The sequence below is a fragment of the Solanum lycopersicum genome, chromosome 12 (assembly GCF_036512215.1).
Source record: "Solanum lycopersicum chromosome 12, SLM_r2.1".
Lineage (NCBI taxonomy): Eukaryota > Viridiplantae > Streptophyta > Magnoliopsida > Solanales > Solanaceae > Solanum > Solanum lycopersicum.
The window spans coordinates 926,295-942,454 of NC_090811.1; the positions used below are offsets into that span (position 1 = coordinate 926,295).

A 16,160-nucleotide genomic window follows, 5' to 3' on the forward strand; every position below is an offset into this window, starting at 1 on the left:
AGTAATTAAATATTGGAATCAACATTACTTAATAATTATTCCAATTAACTTTTTGAAAAGAATTAGGTCATACAGTCTGTAAGGTCCCTCCATGACTCACTTTTCATGTTAAAAATGAGAGGGGAATTAACATATGCATGATATTTTAGGTAGGCTTGATATTTAAATAAATTTAAATTATATACATAGTTATCGTAACATATTTTTACCTTATTAAAAAGATATTTATAAATATACATATATATTATTTATAATTATAAAAATTAAATAATTTATTAATTTTAATAAATAAAAATTGTTAGTATAAAAAAATTTCATATTAACGATATATTCGTGCAAAGTGACCAGGTTCAATGAACCTATAAAAAGGTACTCCTTGTCCTAATATTAATTAATTAATTTTCAAGTTGAAGGTGCTATAAATAAAGCTATATATATGTAAATATTCCATCAAATGGAATCAAGCATAATGTAATTAATTAATTCCTTGTCTTTGCTTATTTGATTATTCCAAAAAAAAATGTTTAATTCTACAATTGCCAACAGTTGAGCTATTTCAGGTATTTTTCCTCAATCTCTTTTATTTATTTAAAAATTAAAAATAATAATTGTTGGGTGTTTATCTAATCAACATACATGATATTTGGTTGATCACCAGGATTTAGTTTCTCTAATACTTTCTCCGTTTTTCAAATTAATTGAATTATTGAGGTATTTCACAATCTTTCAAAAAAAATAAAATTAAGACATAAATTAAGCATAACTTTTCATTTTTACTCTTATTAATTATTGTCAAATTTATGATTTAAATGACTAACCATTAATTAATAACTAATGAAACGTAAAATTGAAAGAACATTTCTAAAAATTAATTAAGTTAATTTAAAAAATAAAATATGTTTTACAATTCAATAAATTTGAAACGGAGGGAGTAGTTAATCTTCACAATTATGTTCTCTCTTCTCTAGAAATTCTAGGCATATTATTTGGAGTTGAAATTTTCATTAAGAAAAATTAAATTATAAAGAAATCATCTCTAAAACTTTTTTAAAAAATATCCAAACACATATTGATATTTTCTTGATTTTTTAATAAAATGTAGTTGGTATTACAAATAATAACATTATATTATATTGACTAAATTTTAAATTTAGAATATTTTTAACTAACATAAAATCTTCCTCTTCTTGCAGGAAATTGTGTTTACTTTAGAATGATTAAAGAAAATAAAGCATGGATAGAACTCAAAAGTTTATTCCCTAATTATGTCATGTTTTAAGGAAATTAGGCGGGTTTGATTGTCCAATCAAATAAATTAAAGATTATATTGCATAAACTCTTCAAGAATGTTGTATATTTATGTCAAATTATCTAAAAAGTTATTTTTTAGAAAATTTGACATACAACACTGACACTTTTGAAAAACTCGAGCAATATCGAAAAATGAGTTCCCTTATAAACTTCACCCTTATTGTTCTAGTGAGTATTTATGCTTGTGTGTTAAGCATAAACATGTTTTTAGTGTTTATATGACAAAAGTTCATGACAAGCATATGTAATTTACTATTAAATTTTATGTATTGCATTGTGTAATGATTTTTTTTTTTTGTTTACGTGATATTTTTTGGAAAATTATCGTTATAGTCATTCAATAATAACATAATTATATTTCATAACTATAGCTTATAAATTAGGATTTATAGCTAGATTTGGAGGGAGAAGAGAGGTGAGCGAGAGAAGACATATACTAGTGGAGAGAGATAAACTGTATATATATATATATATATATATATATATATATATATATATATATATATATATATATAGTTGTAAGATAATTATATATATGTAACTAGTATACATATGTATTTGTATATATGGTAAGCGAGATTGGGAGGAGAAAAGTGAGAGAGAATGGGACAAAGAGAAAAGAGCGGAGAGAGGCTAATTGTATTTGTATGTCTGTCATATATTATATATGTATACGTATAATTTGTATTTGTTTATGTATAAATGAGGAGAGAGGTAAGAGAGAGGGAAGAAATGACGTAATAACAATTAAAATTAAGGTTCGAGCTATAATTAATTCAAACTATAGCTATATTAGCTAATTAACTAATATATATTTACTTATTCTAGCAATTTTCTCCTTTTTATCTTAGTACGTTAAAATAAGTTAGTGTGAATTATAATAAAACACGTTCAACTTTTTTTTTGTTAGAGATGTCTTTGAGCCATACGTTTCACACAATATATATGGATTTGACTTTCAAATATTCTTCTTTATATAATTATGATTTTTTAAAACTTTAAAAGCAAATTGGAATAACACTTTCATTATATGAATTTTATTTAGAAAAAACTGTAAAACATCCTTCTAGACGTAGGACCTAAATTCAACATATTAACTCATTCAAAAATATATTATTTAATATTCAGGGAAATGATAAAATATATTAATCAACTTTGTGAAATGGTCCAAATTTGTTATCCTTCAACAAAAGGAGATAAATATACATTTGTTATTATAATATTGGCTTAAATATGTCCTTATAAAATAATGACAAAAACTTTTGAATTTAACATTCACAAAAAGAACATACAACAATTGTAAGACTACCATCTATCACACATTGGTCATTGAAGTAAATATTTATAGGTTAAAATTGTATACATGAAGTTTCAATGGAGGTATATATATATATATATATAATTGGGATGATTAAAGGCTCAAAGATGATTTATTTGAGCTTTTTAGAGATAAGAGACATTATTGTAAGATGTTGTGGTATTTCAGATATACAAAACAATTATACTCTTTAGGGTTGTATCATGTAGGGTTATAGTGTCTCAATACACACAGTTAAAAGAATTTTCTTTAGACAATTTTTTAAATTTTTCCGCTTATATTAGTTCGTAAAATATTTTGATAATATGAATTTCGATCGATTAACTTTTTATACACATGAAAATGAGAAAATTATCCAATTCTTGTAGAGTGTCCTCTAAACGCTAAAAAAGAGAGCCCTCGTGAGGTTATAACTTATAAGTATTGTTTGTTTTCCTAGGTCATTACGGAGGATTGTGTAAAGTTTTTATAAATAAAAAAAACTCGAAAGCAATATCGCTAAAATATTCAATTATTTATGTACTAACACACATGAAAAATGAGAAAATTGTTGACTCTTGTTGAGTGGCTTGTAAACGCTAAAAAAAAGTGATGTGAATGATGGTGAGTATACGTATTGTTCTCAGGTCATTGCGGAGGACCCTATGAATATTTTACATTTTTTTCCTTCCAAAACACAAATCAATGAGGTTTATTAACTAACAACACATAAGAAACATTAAGAAAATTATTTAATTCTTGTTCAGTGATCCCTAGATTCTAAAATAAATGGCATGAACCGTGGTGAGACTATACTTATTATTACTCCAGACTAATTATATCACTAAAAAAAATTACTGATTAATACACACGAAAATTTAGAAAATAACATACGGATGACCTTTAAATGCTAAAAAATGGTATGGATCATTAGCGAGGCTGTACGTATTAAGAGATCCTACAAAAATTCTGAAAAAAAAGTACTGAAAAATCATATTACAAAAGAATTCATTGATTACCACACAAAAAATGGGACACGTAAATACTAAAAAAGCGATGTAAACACAGCGAGACTATATGTATTACCCAGGTCATTACAGAGTACCCTGTAAAGTTTTTGGTAAAAAGTGTTTGAAATTATATCAACAAAGAATTCATTGACTAAACACACATGAAAAGAAATCGAAAAAATTGTTTAATTTTGTTAATTGCCCAACTAAATGCTGAAATAATTTTGTGAATCATGGTGAAACTATATGTATTGTCTCCCTAGGTCATTACCAAGGATCATGTAAAGGTTTTTAAAAAAATGTATCCAAAAATCATATCACCAAAAAATTTCATCAACTAATACATACCAAAAACTAAGAAAATCGCACGATTTTTGTTAAAAACCCCTAAATACTAAAAAATAGTTCGTATCAGGGTAAAATTATTTTTATTATTCCCCTATGTCAAGAAAGACTTTTGAATGTGAAAGATCGAAATAATCTGTGAAGATATCTTGACACTCTCGAGCATGTTTGATCATGTCGATTTTATATATATTTTTTAAATGTTTAAACAAAATGAAATATGTTTTCCAATATGAAATTTTGTTTTAAAATTATATTTCAGATTAAAAAAAGAAAAAAAAAGGATAGGTCTTTGCCGACGCTAGTCTTTTTCCATACAAGTCTTCTGCCAGGCGTAAAGGCCGCGTGTATACACAGAATCAACACCATCTGTACACTGTATTCACAGTTTTTTCTGAAAAAAATCAACACCCTTTTCACCAAAAATCAAACTTTATTGTACAAAAATCCTTCTTAACTAGTTAAGAAGAGCCCCTTTTGGTGAAATTGTTGAATCACAGAAAAAAAAAGCAGTTGATTTGGTGGTGTATTCAAAATGTTACCTCAAGTGCAGCTTTTGTTCATGGTGGTGTTCTTGGAAATGGGGTTGATTTTGATGTTTCTGTTCAGAACCCCTTTGAGGAAACTGATAATTATGAGTCTTGATCGTGTTAAAAGAGGCAGTGGACCGTTGATTGTTAAATCTGTAGCAGCTACTGTTCTTGTGATCATGATTTATACTGTTTATTCTATTAAGGAATTGCAGTCTCGGCCTGCTGATTCTGTGAATCCTACCGATCAAATCCTTCTTGCTCATCAGATTCTTGAAGCTGCTCTTATGGGTATGTTTCTTTTTTTTGAAGTTTTTTGGTTTGTTTGTGAAGTTTCTTCTTTTGATTGGTTCATGGTGTGTTTCCTTTTTTCCAAAGTTTGAACCTTTTTTGGTTTGTTTGGAGTTCTTTCTGATTATCACTTCATGTGTATGTTCCTTTTTGCAAATTTTGAATCTTTTTTGGATTGTTTGGAGTTTTTTCTGATGATCACTTCATGTGTATCTTCCTTTTTGCAAATGTTGAATCTTTTTTGGGTTGTTTGAGGAGTTAGTTTTTTTCTGATGATTAATACATGAGTATAGGTGTGAGAGGTTTGATGTGAATGGTTTCAGGAGAGGACGAGGTCAACCGAAGAAAGTATTGTGGGAGGAGAGGTGATTAGACATGATATGACACAGTTTCAACTTATCAAGTACCTGATTTTATTAGATGGGAGGTTGTGGATGACATGGATTAGGATAGAAGCTTAGTAGGTAATAGTGCATTGTCTCACTATCTGTCCATACTATAGTTATACTGTTGCTTATGTGGTTTCTTGCCTTCGATTTCTGATTACTTTGGCTGTTTCTTGTTCTTCATTATCATATTATTTATTGTAGTAACTTCTTAGTAGGCTTTGCTATGCTTTCGCTTCCTTTACTTCTTTTGGAATGCTTTGGACCATTTTTTTCTGGAGTTGAGGGTATATCAGAAATAACCTCTCTACTCATGATGTAGGGGTAAGGTTTACGTACACTTTACCCTCGATAGGCTCCACTTTGTGGTACTATACTAGGTATGTTGTCGTAGTTCATTTTCTATTTGTGTTCTTCCGGTTATTTTTAGTTGTTTATAGAATTTCTTTTATGACTAATTCATGGGTATGTTTCTTTTCGCATCATTTTAAACATGTTTTGGGTTGTTTTCTGAATTCCCCCTTTATGGTTATTTTGAGCAGCAAAGTGAACTAGTTAGGATTGAGTGAGAGATGCTATGATTTAGTTAATTGGGACATTCGGGTATGTTTAGCAGAACCTCTGTTGTGATCCCTTTGGTTACTAGTTCTCAAGTAAATTGTAACGAGTTCAAGGGCGGATTTTGTCTTTAGGCAGCAAGTGTCACTGGAATCACTTTTGTTGACTTGAACTGTATCTTTAGTTGAACAATTTTAAAGAAATACTCCCTCCTTTCAATTTGTTTGTCCTACTTTCCTTTTAAGTCCATTTCAAAAAGATTTTCTTTTTCCTTTTTTAACATCTCTTTGTTTCCAACTTTCCACTTGGCATGTTCACAAGATTAAAGGGCATTCAATACATTTGACATATCCTTAATGTAAGACCACAAGATTCACAAGTATACTTTACTTTCTTAACTCTGCCAAGTTACAATAGCACAAACAGATTGAAATGGAAGGAGTATATGTTTATAGTTTATACTGAACTTCACTGCCACTGATGTAGATTGGGTGGAGCTTAAAATAAACAGGAAGGATAGGGGAATATGTAGTATTGGTGATCAAAAATCTAGAATGCAGACCCAAGCATTAGGGGCTTGAATCTTTGCTGTAATCAATTAAATTATCCGAACTCCAGAAGAATTAGAGAAGTAGTAATAACAGAACCCAGGTAAGAATTCAATACCGAATTGATGGAAGCAAGTAATGAAGATTCTTGCTTAGACTTGGCTATAGCATCGAAGAAGTATTGACCAGATGAACACAGTTCACCTCAATTGTTCAGCTGTTGCTTAAAAGGATTTCCAGTTGTTAATATACCTGCGCTGGTTACATTAGCATCTCAAGCTTCTCTTGGTGGCGACTATGAAATGGTTTTGATTAGATAGGATAACATCCACTAAGCGAGCCGTTCTTCATTTGTTTTTTTCTTCAAATTTTGAGCCTGTAACAAGTTAATTACTTCAGACATCGTTCCAAGATTCAGACATCGTTCCAAGCTAATCTTCCATGAGTTCATAGGCCTATAGTAGCATTCTTTGGCTCCTAGCTCTCTTGTATTAAAACCTTCTCATGGAAACGTTCTGCCTCTCTGAAATTCACATCAGCCGCAAAATAGTAATGGGCCCAGCAGTAACTTGCACCTGTTGATAAAATTAACCCGGTTTAGAGATTGCTTAAAGAGAAAAATTATATATTTCTAGATGCGAACGTTTTAAAGACAGTCATGTTGTGTGCAATCTCGTCAAGGGAACATAGGAAGTTGCAGGAATGTGCATCTCTTCAACTAAAACTGAACATACAGATTCTCTGATTGGAGAAATGATCCTTAAGGAGAAGATCTTATGAATATTGGCTCAGGGAGTGTTAATGAGACAATTTAGCAAGAGGGGAACCGAAAAATATAATACATTAGGACATCTAGTTTAATGGATCAGAATCATGCCCAAGGGCTGACGAACCCATTGAAGAATTTTTGTGATTCTGCTCGCGAAGTTCATTTATTCACCTTATTAAGAGTTGGTGATTCTCTGAAGCTGCTGCGCAATGCACTTCTTCAAGCAAGGTGTGATGCAGGAATTGTCAGAAAGATCTTGAAATCATCTTTTTCTCCAGCATGGCATAAGATAGTATAGAACATGAAAGGTTATATGCTTCCGACGCCACCAGTTGTCTAAATTTTGTTTCCACAATGCTGGTACTGTGTAAACCATGTTGCCCGGATTCTTAAAAAATGTCAATGGGTGCGTGTCGGATTCTCCAAAAGTAGTGTGTTTTTGGAGAACCCGACATGGCCGAAAGTGAAGAGTCCACGCAACTTATTGTAAACCCCGCCCCCTCCATTTTTTCCTGTTTGATTTGATTCCACAGTGTAAAACAGAGAAAAACTAGGGCACATATATTGTTTTTGCCCCCCAAGACTGTTATTGGAGAGATTTGCTTACAAGATGGAGGGAGTTCTATTCTTAATGGAGACTAATATGCTTGTATCTCAGTCTTTCTTGTTGATTGTTATGGACACTAGCCGCATGCTCATGACATAGAGAATTCTCGTGAAAGGTCTGCGTGATTGCAGTATATTTGGCCTGTAATTTGCTCAGCTTAAGGTAGGGAAGCAATAGCTCAAATTCTACATCTAAATCCTTAGCTAAACTAAGGAATCAAGCACCCAATCCCTAGTAACCTCTTGATATTCGAGGTTGTTGGGACAGATATCTAGCTTTAGTGGAGTTATCTGGCAAGTATAGGCGGATAAATGAAGGGCATAAAAAACACCTGTACACAACAAGTGTACCAAAAGTAGAAACCTTACAGAAAGATGTATTTTTCTATTTTTCTACAGAAGTCGCCCAATCTCTTATTCTAGTAGGAATCTCGTGGGTGTTTCTTTGTTTGGTCCGCGCATATATGGAAGTCTTATTATCTGAGTCGAGAGTTGCCTAAACATGGAAGTTATAGTGATATACAGTTATTCACTGTTTTTCTCTGTATACCTTGCACTAATGATCAATCTGTCACTCCGCCCATGACTTAATCAGTCCAGTCTGAGTGCTGGAAATGTTCTTACCTTTTTGTTTGTGTGCTCATACATGCGGGGTATATGGCTTTAGGAGTAGTATTGACCTTAACAGTTCACCCAGCAAGGTGTTTATTGTATGATGGCATTTTGGGATTATTTGAGCTGTAGGTTCGGTTTCACAGATTCTTTTTTCTCCTTTTGCGTTGGCACACCGTGTCGACGGATGAAATGAGGGTGTGATACTTTGTGCAGATTCTTCAATAGTAGACCAAGAATTAGCAAAATTGTGGCACACCGATGACAACAATACCCGTACCTGATGTGAACCTGTAAACAAATTGTGTAACATAGATTGTAGGGTCACTCGTTGATGTATTCTAGCACTAGGGCCTCTGTTGAACCGCAAAATGCTCCCTCCCTCTGCCATAAATTTGCACAAGATCGAAAGGCCCTCAAGCACCAGCCATAGGGAGTATGAGGAACTGATCTTCTTCCAGTTCTGGATAAATAATTGTGCCCTTTATTTTAGATTCTTAACTTTTCCTGATGTAATATGTATTATCCTTTTAATATATGATCTAATGATGACACACTACCTTGACATTTATTACATGCAAAATTAAGTAGATATGGCTAGTAGAATTCAGATCCCACGGTTTAATCATCATCTGTTTGAAGCAAGTTTCTGCATAACGGGGTTCAAATGCTTTTAATTTCTTGCAGGATTCTCTCTATTCCTCGGACTGATGATTGACAGGCTACACCATTACATAAGGGAGCTTCGATTACTAAGGAAGACCATGGAGGCTGTGAAGAAGCAGGATCGTACATTGGACAACATCAAGAACGGCGAGGCCAGTACCTTAAGGGATGAAATCTCCTCCTTGAGGAACAGGATGAAGCAGCTGGAATCAGAATCGGAGGCAAAAGAAAAGGAGGTGCAATCTCAGAGAGCAAATTCTGATTCTCTCAAGGGTCAATCTGAAAAATTGCTGCTTGAATACGATAGGATCCTGGAAGAGAATCAGAATCTTCGAAGCCAATTGCAATCAGTTGACGATACCCTGTCACATTCTGATAACAAGAAGAACACATAGGAAAAGGATACCATACATCTGTTTTCTGTCTATCAACTCTAATAGTTGTCTTGAGAATTTTGGTTCAAGAAATGTGTTGTCTAAGCTTGGTCTTTGTCATCTTTGATAGATTCTTGTAAAATGGCGTCTATATTTTGTGATTTTCGATATCATTCACTGTGGTTGAAGCTGTGTTTGTTTTATTGGAAGGGTGATCATGTACTCAGGTTACACTTCTGTGGAAAGTTTTAAGTGGACATTCTGTTGAAATGATCGATTGACGTGGTTTGGTTTAAACACCGAGTGTGAGTAAATCTTTTGAGAGTTCTACATACATTTCGATGTCAACGACGTTGCAATGTATGATATCTTATATAACAATATTATGTCCAACAATGGTCTCTTTACTTTGTGCTAAGGTCTACTCGCATGTCAAAAATTCATTGAAATACATTTCAAATATATGAGGTGAAAGTTAGTCTTCTATGTATTATAATTATTTAATGAATTTATTAATTTTTTTAAAAAAATACAAAATCTAAGTTAAAACAATTAAATTCCTTTAAATTCGTACTTAATATTGTAGCTCCGCCTTTTTGGGAAATAATTTTTTAAATATATATATTTTTTCTTTTCTTTTACCTTGTTTTTATTATTCCTGTACTCCACTCCCCTGCAGAAAATGCACGCTGAGATCTACGTAAAAAAGGTTGGTAATTTCTTCACCAATTAGTAATTGCATGAATTATTTTTTTTTATTTACTCATCAAAGATCATATTTTTCTTTTGTCATTGAATGATTAAATAATATCAATCTACATTGTCATATTGCTATTTTAATTACTGTGTTTGACATATTTTTATCATGAAATTTCAGTTATCTGCTCAGTGAAGTAGAGATTGATTTACATAAATCATTTTGAAGGAAAAAAATGTCTAGTTTTGTTGGTGTTGTTGTCTCTGATCAATGGCTACAGAGTCAATTCACTCAAGTCGAGCTGCGCGGCCTCAATTCCAACGTAAGTTTAATCTTTCTGTGTTTTTCCTTGTTATAATTGAGTACGAGTGCAAGCACCAAGGGTGTAGCCTCTAGCCTAGTGGTCAATTGAGTGGATTAAGAACCACGAGGTCTCAGACGTTCAAATGACAACGATGACAAAAAAAAAGCACTAGTATAGGTGATTTCCTCCAATACGTCCTATTCTTTGTGGACAAAGTTACCTGATACTTGTTGTTTGTGAAATGGTTTTAGATATATAATTCATGTAGTCGACCTTAATTAGTATGTAATTTACGCCTACCTAAATAGTTGTTTATTATGTACTTGAGTTAAGAGAATGTAACTTGTTTAAAGAGTAATATGTGAAGAATGTTTCTCCTAACAAACGAGTCAGGGTTGGCTACATGAATCCTCAGTGATCATATCGCTCTATTAAAGCTTATCTCGGACAACATTATACACTTTTAGTTAAAGTGTGTATTTGACTTATACAGACGACTTTAGGGTGTATTTGATGTTATTTTCCTATTTTCTACTAGCATATATGTTTGTTTCTCGTTTTGACGTTGCTAACATTTGATTCATTACAGTTCCTATCTGCAAGGAATCAATCCGGGAAGGTCACTTTGGGAGATCTACCACCTATGTTATGCAAACTTAAGGCCTTCAAAGATATACTAAATGAGGATGATATTAAGGCAATATTTAGCGAGTCATCATCTGATATGAGTGAAGAAATTGATTTTGAATCGTTCCTTCGGGTGAGTGTGAGATAGTTTCACTGTATACTTGTTTCTTTCAACTTTTACTACAAATAGCGTTTTGTGCCTTGAAAGAATGAACAACTTTGGCTTTGAAGAAGAAATGAACGTATAAACTTAAAACGTCATGTTTTGTTTGAGTTCTGGTTTCGTGAAGTTACTCTAATATGTACGCCTTGCATCATTATCTCGAGTCTTTTAGTTTTTTGTGGAAATGAATGAAACGTGGATCTTAGGTGAGAGTTTTGTACGTAGTTTAACGATCTATCTTCAAATAGAGGTTATAAGTCTTTTGAATAAAGTTTAAGATGCACTCCTCTGTATCTCTTCTTGGTTATCCTTCTTGGTTTTAAGGTGGAGCAAGAGGAATTACCAAAAGTTGTGTGTTTTGTTGGTTAGGCATATCTAAATCTACAAGCACGGGCTACAGCGAAAGGTGATTCAAAGACCAGCTCCTCTTTCCTCAAGGCAACTACAACCACACTCCGACACACCATTAGTGAATCTGAAAGGGGCTCATATGTAGCTCACATCAACAGCTTTCTCAGAGACGATCCGTTTTTGAAGGATTTCCTACCGATAGATCCATCTACCAATCAACTCTTTGATCTTGCCAAAGATGGTGTTCTTCTTTGGTACCATACATTTCTGATTACATTCTTGGACACTCATGTTTCTACTTAATCATTTAACTGAATCATTTGTTGCAGTAAGCTCATAAATATTGCTGTCCCCGGAACAATAGATGAACGTGCTATCAATACCAAAAAGGTTCTTAATCCATGGGAAAGGAATGAGAACCACACCCTTTGCCTCAATTCCGCTAAGGCCATTGGTTGTACTGTGGTCAATATTGGAACACAGGATTTAATCGAAGCAAGAGTATGTGAAGTTCATGTGTTTCTTACGTAACATATAACTATCAATACAAAAGATGCTGAAGTTTCTTTTGTTTTGCTTATTCTCTTAGCCTCATCTGGTTGTCGGGTTGATTTCTCAAATAATCAAGGTAGTTACCATTTCTATTATACTTTGTCCATGTGTTTGTTCGATACATTGGAATTTCACAAATTCTTTTCTACTATCGTTGTCGTGGCAAACCAGATACAATTATTAGCTGATCTCAATCTGAGAAAAACTCCACAACTTGTGGAACTTGTGGAAGATAGTCAGGTCTGCAATACTTTTCGTGTTTTACGTCTTTGGTTCTTCTGTCAAAAGTTGTGCACAATTTAACGTTCGTGCTAGATTACGTAATAGCAGTAACATTTGCAGGAAGTAGAGGAGCTTATGAGCTTATCTCCAGAAAAAGTCTTACTGAAATGGATGAATTTCCATCTTAAAAAAGCAGGTTACAAGAAAGAGGTTACAAATTTCTCAAGTGACTTAAAGGTAAGAAATTTGTGTCTGTTGTTATGAAAATTACGTTTGAAGGAACTCCCTATGGATATATGTCATTTTTTGAAGAAATTTGTGTCTGTTTTTGGTCTCTATATTTGGTTATAGGACGGAGAAGCTTATGCTCATTTGCTCAATACTCTCGCGCCTGAACATGGTACGACCAGCACATTAGATACAGAAGATCCAACTGAAAGAGCAAACTTGATTCTTGAGCAAGCAGAAAAACTAGATTGCAAAAGATATGTAACTCCAAAGGACATTGTTGAGGGCTCAGCGAACCTAAATCTTGCATTCGTTGCACAAATATTTCAACACAGGTTTGATCATCCGATAACCTGAAATTGTTCTATCTTTGAGTAACCTGTCATAGTTGTTATTTTGTCAACATTCTCCGTCTATAAGTGAGTTTTACTCTGGTATAGGAATGGATTGACAGCAGATACCACAAAGTTGTCTTTTGCTGTGATGATGGAGGATGATGCTCAAACTTCTCGAGAAGAAAGATGCTTTCGGTTGTGGATTAACAGTCTTGGAACTGATACTTATGTGAATAATTTATTTGAGGACGTGAGAACCGGGTGAGTTATTTCTTGTTGCCTTCTTGATAGATGTACTTTGGACTCTACAAATGTTGCTTGGCGTTTGTATTATGCAGATGGGTTCTTTTAGAGGTACTGGACAAAATTTCACAAGGATTAGTTAATTGGAAACAAGCAACAAAGCCTCCAATTAAGATGCCATTTCGAAAAGTTGAGAATTGCAATCAAGTCATAAGCATTGGGAAAGAACTGAATTTCTCCCTCGTAAATGTAGCTGGAAGTGATATTGTACAAGGAAACAAGAAGCTCATACTAGGTAATAATGATCGAAAGTTACCTAAAGTTCATACTAAATCATGCTTTTGTATGTTAGTTTCTGTTCTGTTACTATTGTTTTGTTATTCCGTTGCTTTTATTTTTGAACTGCTTTGGACTGTTTTTTTCTTGACACGAGGGTCTATTGCTGATCAAATCTATATTATGTACGCATTTCACATGTTCCAACGGATTACACAACACATTGAGTTCCAATCTGTACAACAGGTCAAAGAGAAGGTGCTGATACTGAGTTTTGGATACATCAAAATAGCAATCTAACCACTTTTTTAAGCTAGTTGCGTATTTCAGGTTTTGATTTGGTTTGTTGTTGTTCTTGAAAGCATGCTCAGCCTGATTAATAGATGTCAGTCTGCATTACATACAATGAACATCCGATAAAAACTTAACTTCTGTTGAATACATGCAAATTAACACTTCTTGTTTCTCATAAGGACGATAGTCTACACTCTACACCATAAGTGTACCTCAAAAAGTTCAGTTATGCATAGTTTTATGATTTGAAATGTTAAAATCATTTTGTTGTCTCGCAGCTTTTTTGTGGCAGTTAATGAGGTTTTCAATGCTCCAATTGTTGATAAACTTGAAATTTCATGCCCTTGGAAAGGAGATAACAGATGCTGACATACTAAATTGGGCAAACAGTAAAGTGAAGAGTGTAGGGAGAAAATCTCAAATTGAAAGCTTTAAGGTGATGAACAAAACCATGAAACCTGCTAGCATCAGTTTATATTGCATGACATCTGAGGTATATTGTTTTGTTAGGACAAAAGTATATCAAGTGGGAAATTCTTTCTCGAGCTTCTAAGTGCTGTGGAGCCAAGGGTCGTAAATTGGAGCCTTGTCACCAAGGGTAGAACTGGTACGCGGAGAGTTCATAGACTCTTGAATCCACCCCAGTAAAAATGATTGTCTCATTGAAAAACTGAGAAGCAAAGATTTCCTTATTATTTTTGGATTAGTTAAGAAAGACATAATACATAAAGAGATGCAAACTTGGCCTCAGCTGAGAAGTAAACACTCTAACTTTGAGTATGCATATCTAGACACCTCAACACTCCAACTTATAATTTTATGTGTCACATCAGCATCTGGTGTCCACGAGACCCAGTGCGGACAAGTTGGAGTGTTTAGTGGTTAGTTGAGACCAATTTGAGGTGTCTAGATATGCACTCGAAACAATTAGAGTGAGTTTGAGTGTCTTGTTTATGTATTACGTTGTTAAGAAAAGTCTGAACAATTACCTTTCGCTTTGAAGAATGTACTGATGTCTCCAAATGCATTGCAGATGAGGATAAGAAGCTTAATGCAAATTATACAATCAGTGTAGCTCGTAAACTCGGGTGCTCCATCTTTTTATTGCCTGAGGATATAATAGAGGTAAAATATTAGATTGAAGAAACTGTGCGCTTATGCTTGCCTGAACAGCGGATGTAACACCTGATAAACATCTTTTGGTTTAAGTTTTTTTATATATACAGTATAATACAGAGCTATACTGCATATAGAGTCTTTGAGCCGAGGATCTATAGGAAACAACCTCTCTACCTTCTCAAGGTAGGGGTGAGGTCTGCGTACACTCTACCTCCTCAGATATTACTAGTGGGATTACACTGGATTTGTCATTGTTGTAGAACTAGCATTTCATATCAAGAAAGATATGTTTGCAAGTCTTCGAATGGACTTAGGAGACGTTGATGCAACTAAAAACTCGACTGTAGTCAGAGCATTTCTATTAGTTCCATGTAATAGCAGAACCATTGCTTCTTTCCATCAACCATTTTTCTTGATTATCAATCAACTTTTACCATCCAGGTGAACCAGAAGATGATGCTGACACTCACAGCAAGCATCATGTATTGGAGCTTGCAAACAAAGACTGAAGATTCAGAGTCCAACACTGCAGAAAACGCCAGTTCGGAGGCATCTCCAGCAGCAGCCTCTGATGGTGACATTGCTTCCACAACTTCTGAAGTGGAAAAGGAGGTGCAAGAAGAAAGATAAATTTTGAAGAAAAGAAATATATACAAAAAAGGTTCTTTCTGATGTTGTCCTCAGTTTTGCTTTCAAGAGGACATGTCAAGTGAAGTTGGTTAGTAGGACAGTTCCTCCTTTTCTTTTCTTTTTCTAGTAACCATCTTGTATCCGGTGTTCACTTGTCCGACTAATTCAGATTCTGCCCCCGTAAGAGGCCTATTAAGGAGGGAGAGAGCTCCCTCTCTACCTTATTTGGGGTTTTCTGGTAAAGGGTCGAGGGATTCTTTCCGTCCCACTACAACTCATGATAGTTACATGAAGCACAGTAGTACGTTAATGCATTCTTTTGAAGGTGAGTCTTGAGTAATTGGTAAAGTTGATGTATGTGATTAGGAGGTCACGAGTTCGAGCCATGGAAACAGCCTCGTGCAGAAATGTAGGGTAAGGTTGCGTATAAAAGACCCTTGTGGACTGTTTTCTAGCCTTTCTCATACCGAGAGCTTAGTGCACTAGGCTGCCAATTTACTTATATGCATCCTATACTACACAAACCTAGTGAGGTTGAAAGCTGTGAAAAGTGAAGGCAAGTAATTGTACATCTTTATAGAATCATTAGGCTAAATATTCAGTGATTTACACTGCAATATAATGGAATAAATTCCTCTTGTTCTCCAGTTTCAGTGGTTCAAGGTCACTTTATTCTGTATTTGCTGTGCCATATTAAAACTGTAATATTGCCTCAATTGGCAAGTAACAACTCCAACTTTGAATATGTACATTTGAGGTATCAACTGTCTCCATTATGTTAGTTGAACACCCCAACTTACAAATACACCATCCGAA

At 33.8% G+C, this 16,160-nt stretch overlaps 2 protein-coding genes and 1 long non-coding RNA gene across 3 annotated transcripts; all 3 read left to right on the top strand.

The window, feature by feature from the left end:
• The first annotated feature begins 439 nt into the window (after nt 1–439).
• Nucleotides 440–1,593, top strand: LOC104644822 (uncharacterized). The gene is made up of 2 exons (XR_738671.4): nt 440–560; nt 1,194–1,593. It is a non-coding gene; the product is annotated as an uncharacterized lncRNA (long non-coding RNA).
• Nucleotides 1,594–3,985: 2,392 nt separating this feature from the next.
• Nucleotides 3,986–9,600, top strand: LOC101250189 (uncharacterized). The gene is made up of 2 exons (XM_004251475.5): nt 3,986–4,784; nt 8,951–9,600. Exons 1-2 carry the CDS (start codon nt 4,499–4,501, stop codon nt 9,322–9,324), a joined length of 660 nt encoding a protein of 219 aa, XP_004251523.1. The 5' UTR covers nt 3,986–4,498; the 3' UTR covers nt 9,325–9,600.
• Nucleotides 9,601–9,907: 307 nt separating this feature from the next.
• LOC101250477 (fimbrin-5) lies at nt 9,908–15,991 on the top strand. The gene is made up of 15 exons (XM_069292789.1): nt 9,908–10,012; nt 10,181–10,322; nt 10,894–11,064; nt 11,464–11,699; nt 11,775–11,946; nt 12,035–12,073; nt 12,169–12,237; nt 12,340–12,456; nt 12,571–12,782; nt 12,888–13,043; nt 13,121–13,320; nt 13,874–14,031; nt 14,106–14,202; nt 14,629–14,720; nt 15,156–15,991. The coding sequence occupies exons 2-15, from the start codon at nt 10,236–10,238 to the stop codon at nt 15,342–15,344; spliced, it is 1,995 nt and encodes a 664-aa protein (XP_069148890.1). The 5' UTR covers nt 9,908–10,012; nt 10,181–10,235; the 3' UTR covers nt 15,345–15,991.
• Nucleotides 15,992–16,160: the final 169 nt, after the last annotated feature.

Coding starts and splice junctions, on each gene's coding strand:
- LOC101250189 (XM_004251475.5), top strand. CDS start 4,499: ATGTTACCTCAAGTGCAGCTTTTGTTCATGGTGGTGTTCTTGGAAATG. Junction 4,785..8,950: donor TCTTGAAGCTGCTCTTATGG/GTATGTTTCTTT, acceptor AATTTCTTGCAG/GATTCTCTCTATTCCTCGGA.
- LOC101250477 (XM_069292789.1), top strand. CDS start 10,236: ATGTCTAGTTTTGTTGGTGTTGTTGTCTCTGATCAATGGCTACAGAGT. Junction 13,321..13,873: donor AAACAAGAAGCTCATACTAG/GTAATAATGATC, acceptor GTTGTCTCGCAG/CTTTTTTGTGGCAGTTAATG. Junction 14,032..14,105: donor CTCAAATTGAAAGCTTTAAG/GTGATGAACAAA, acceptor TTGTTTTGTTAG/GACAAAAGTATATCAAGTGG.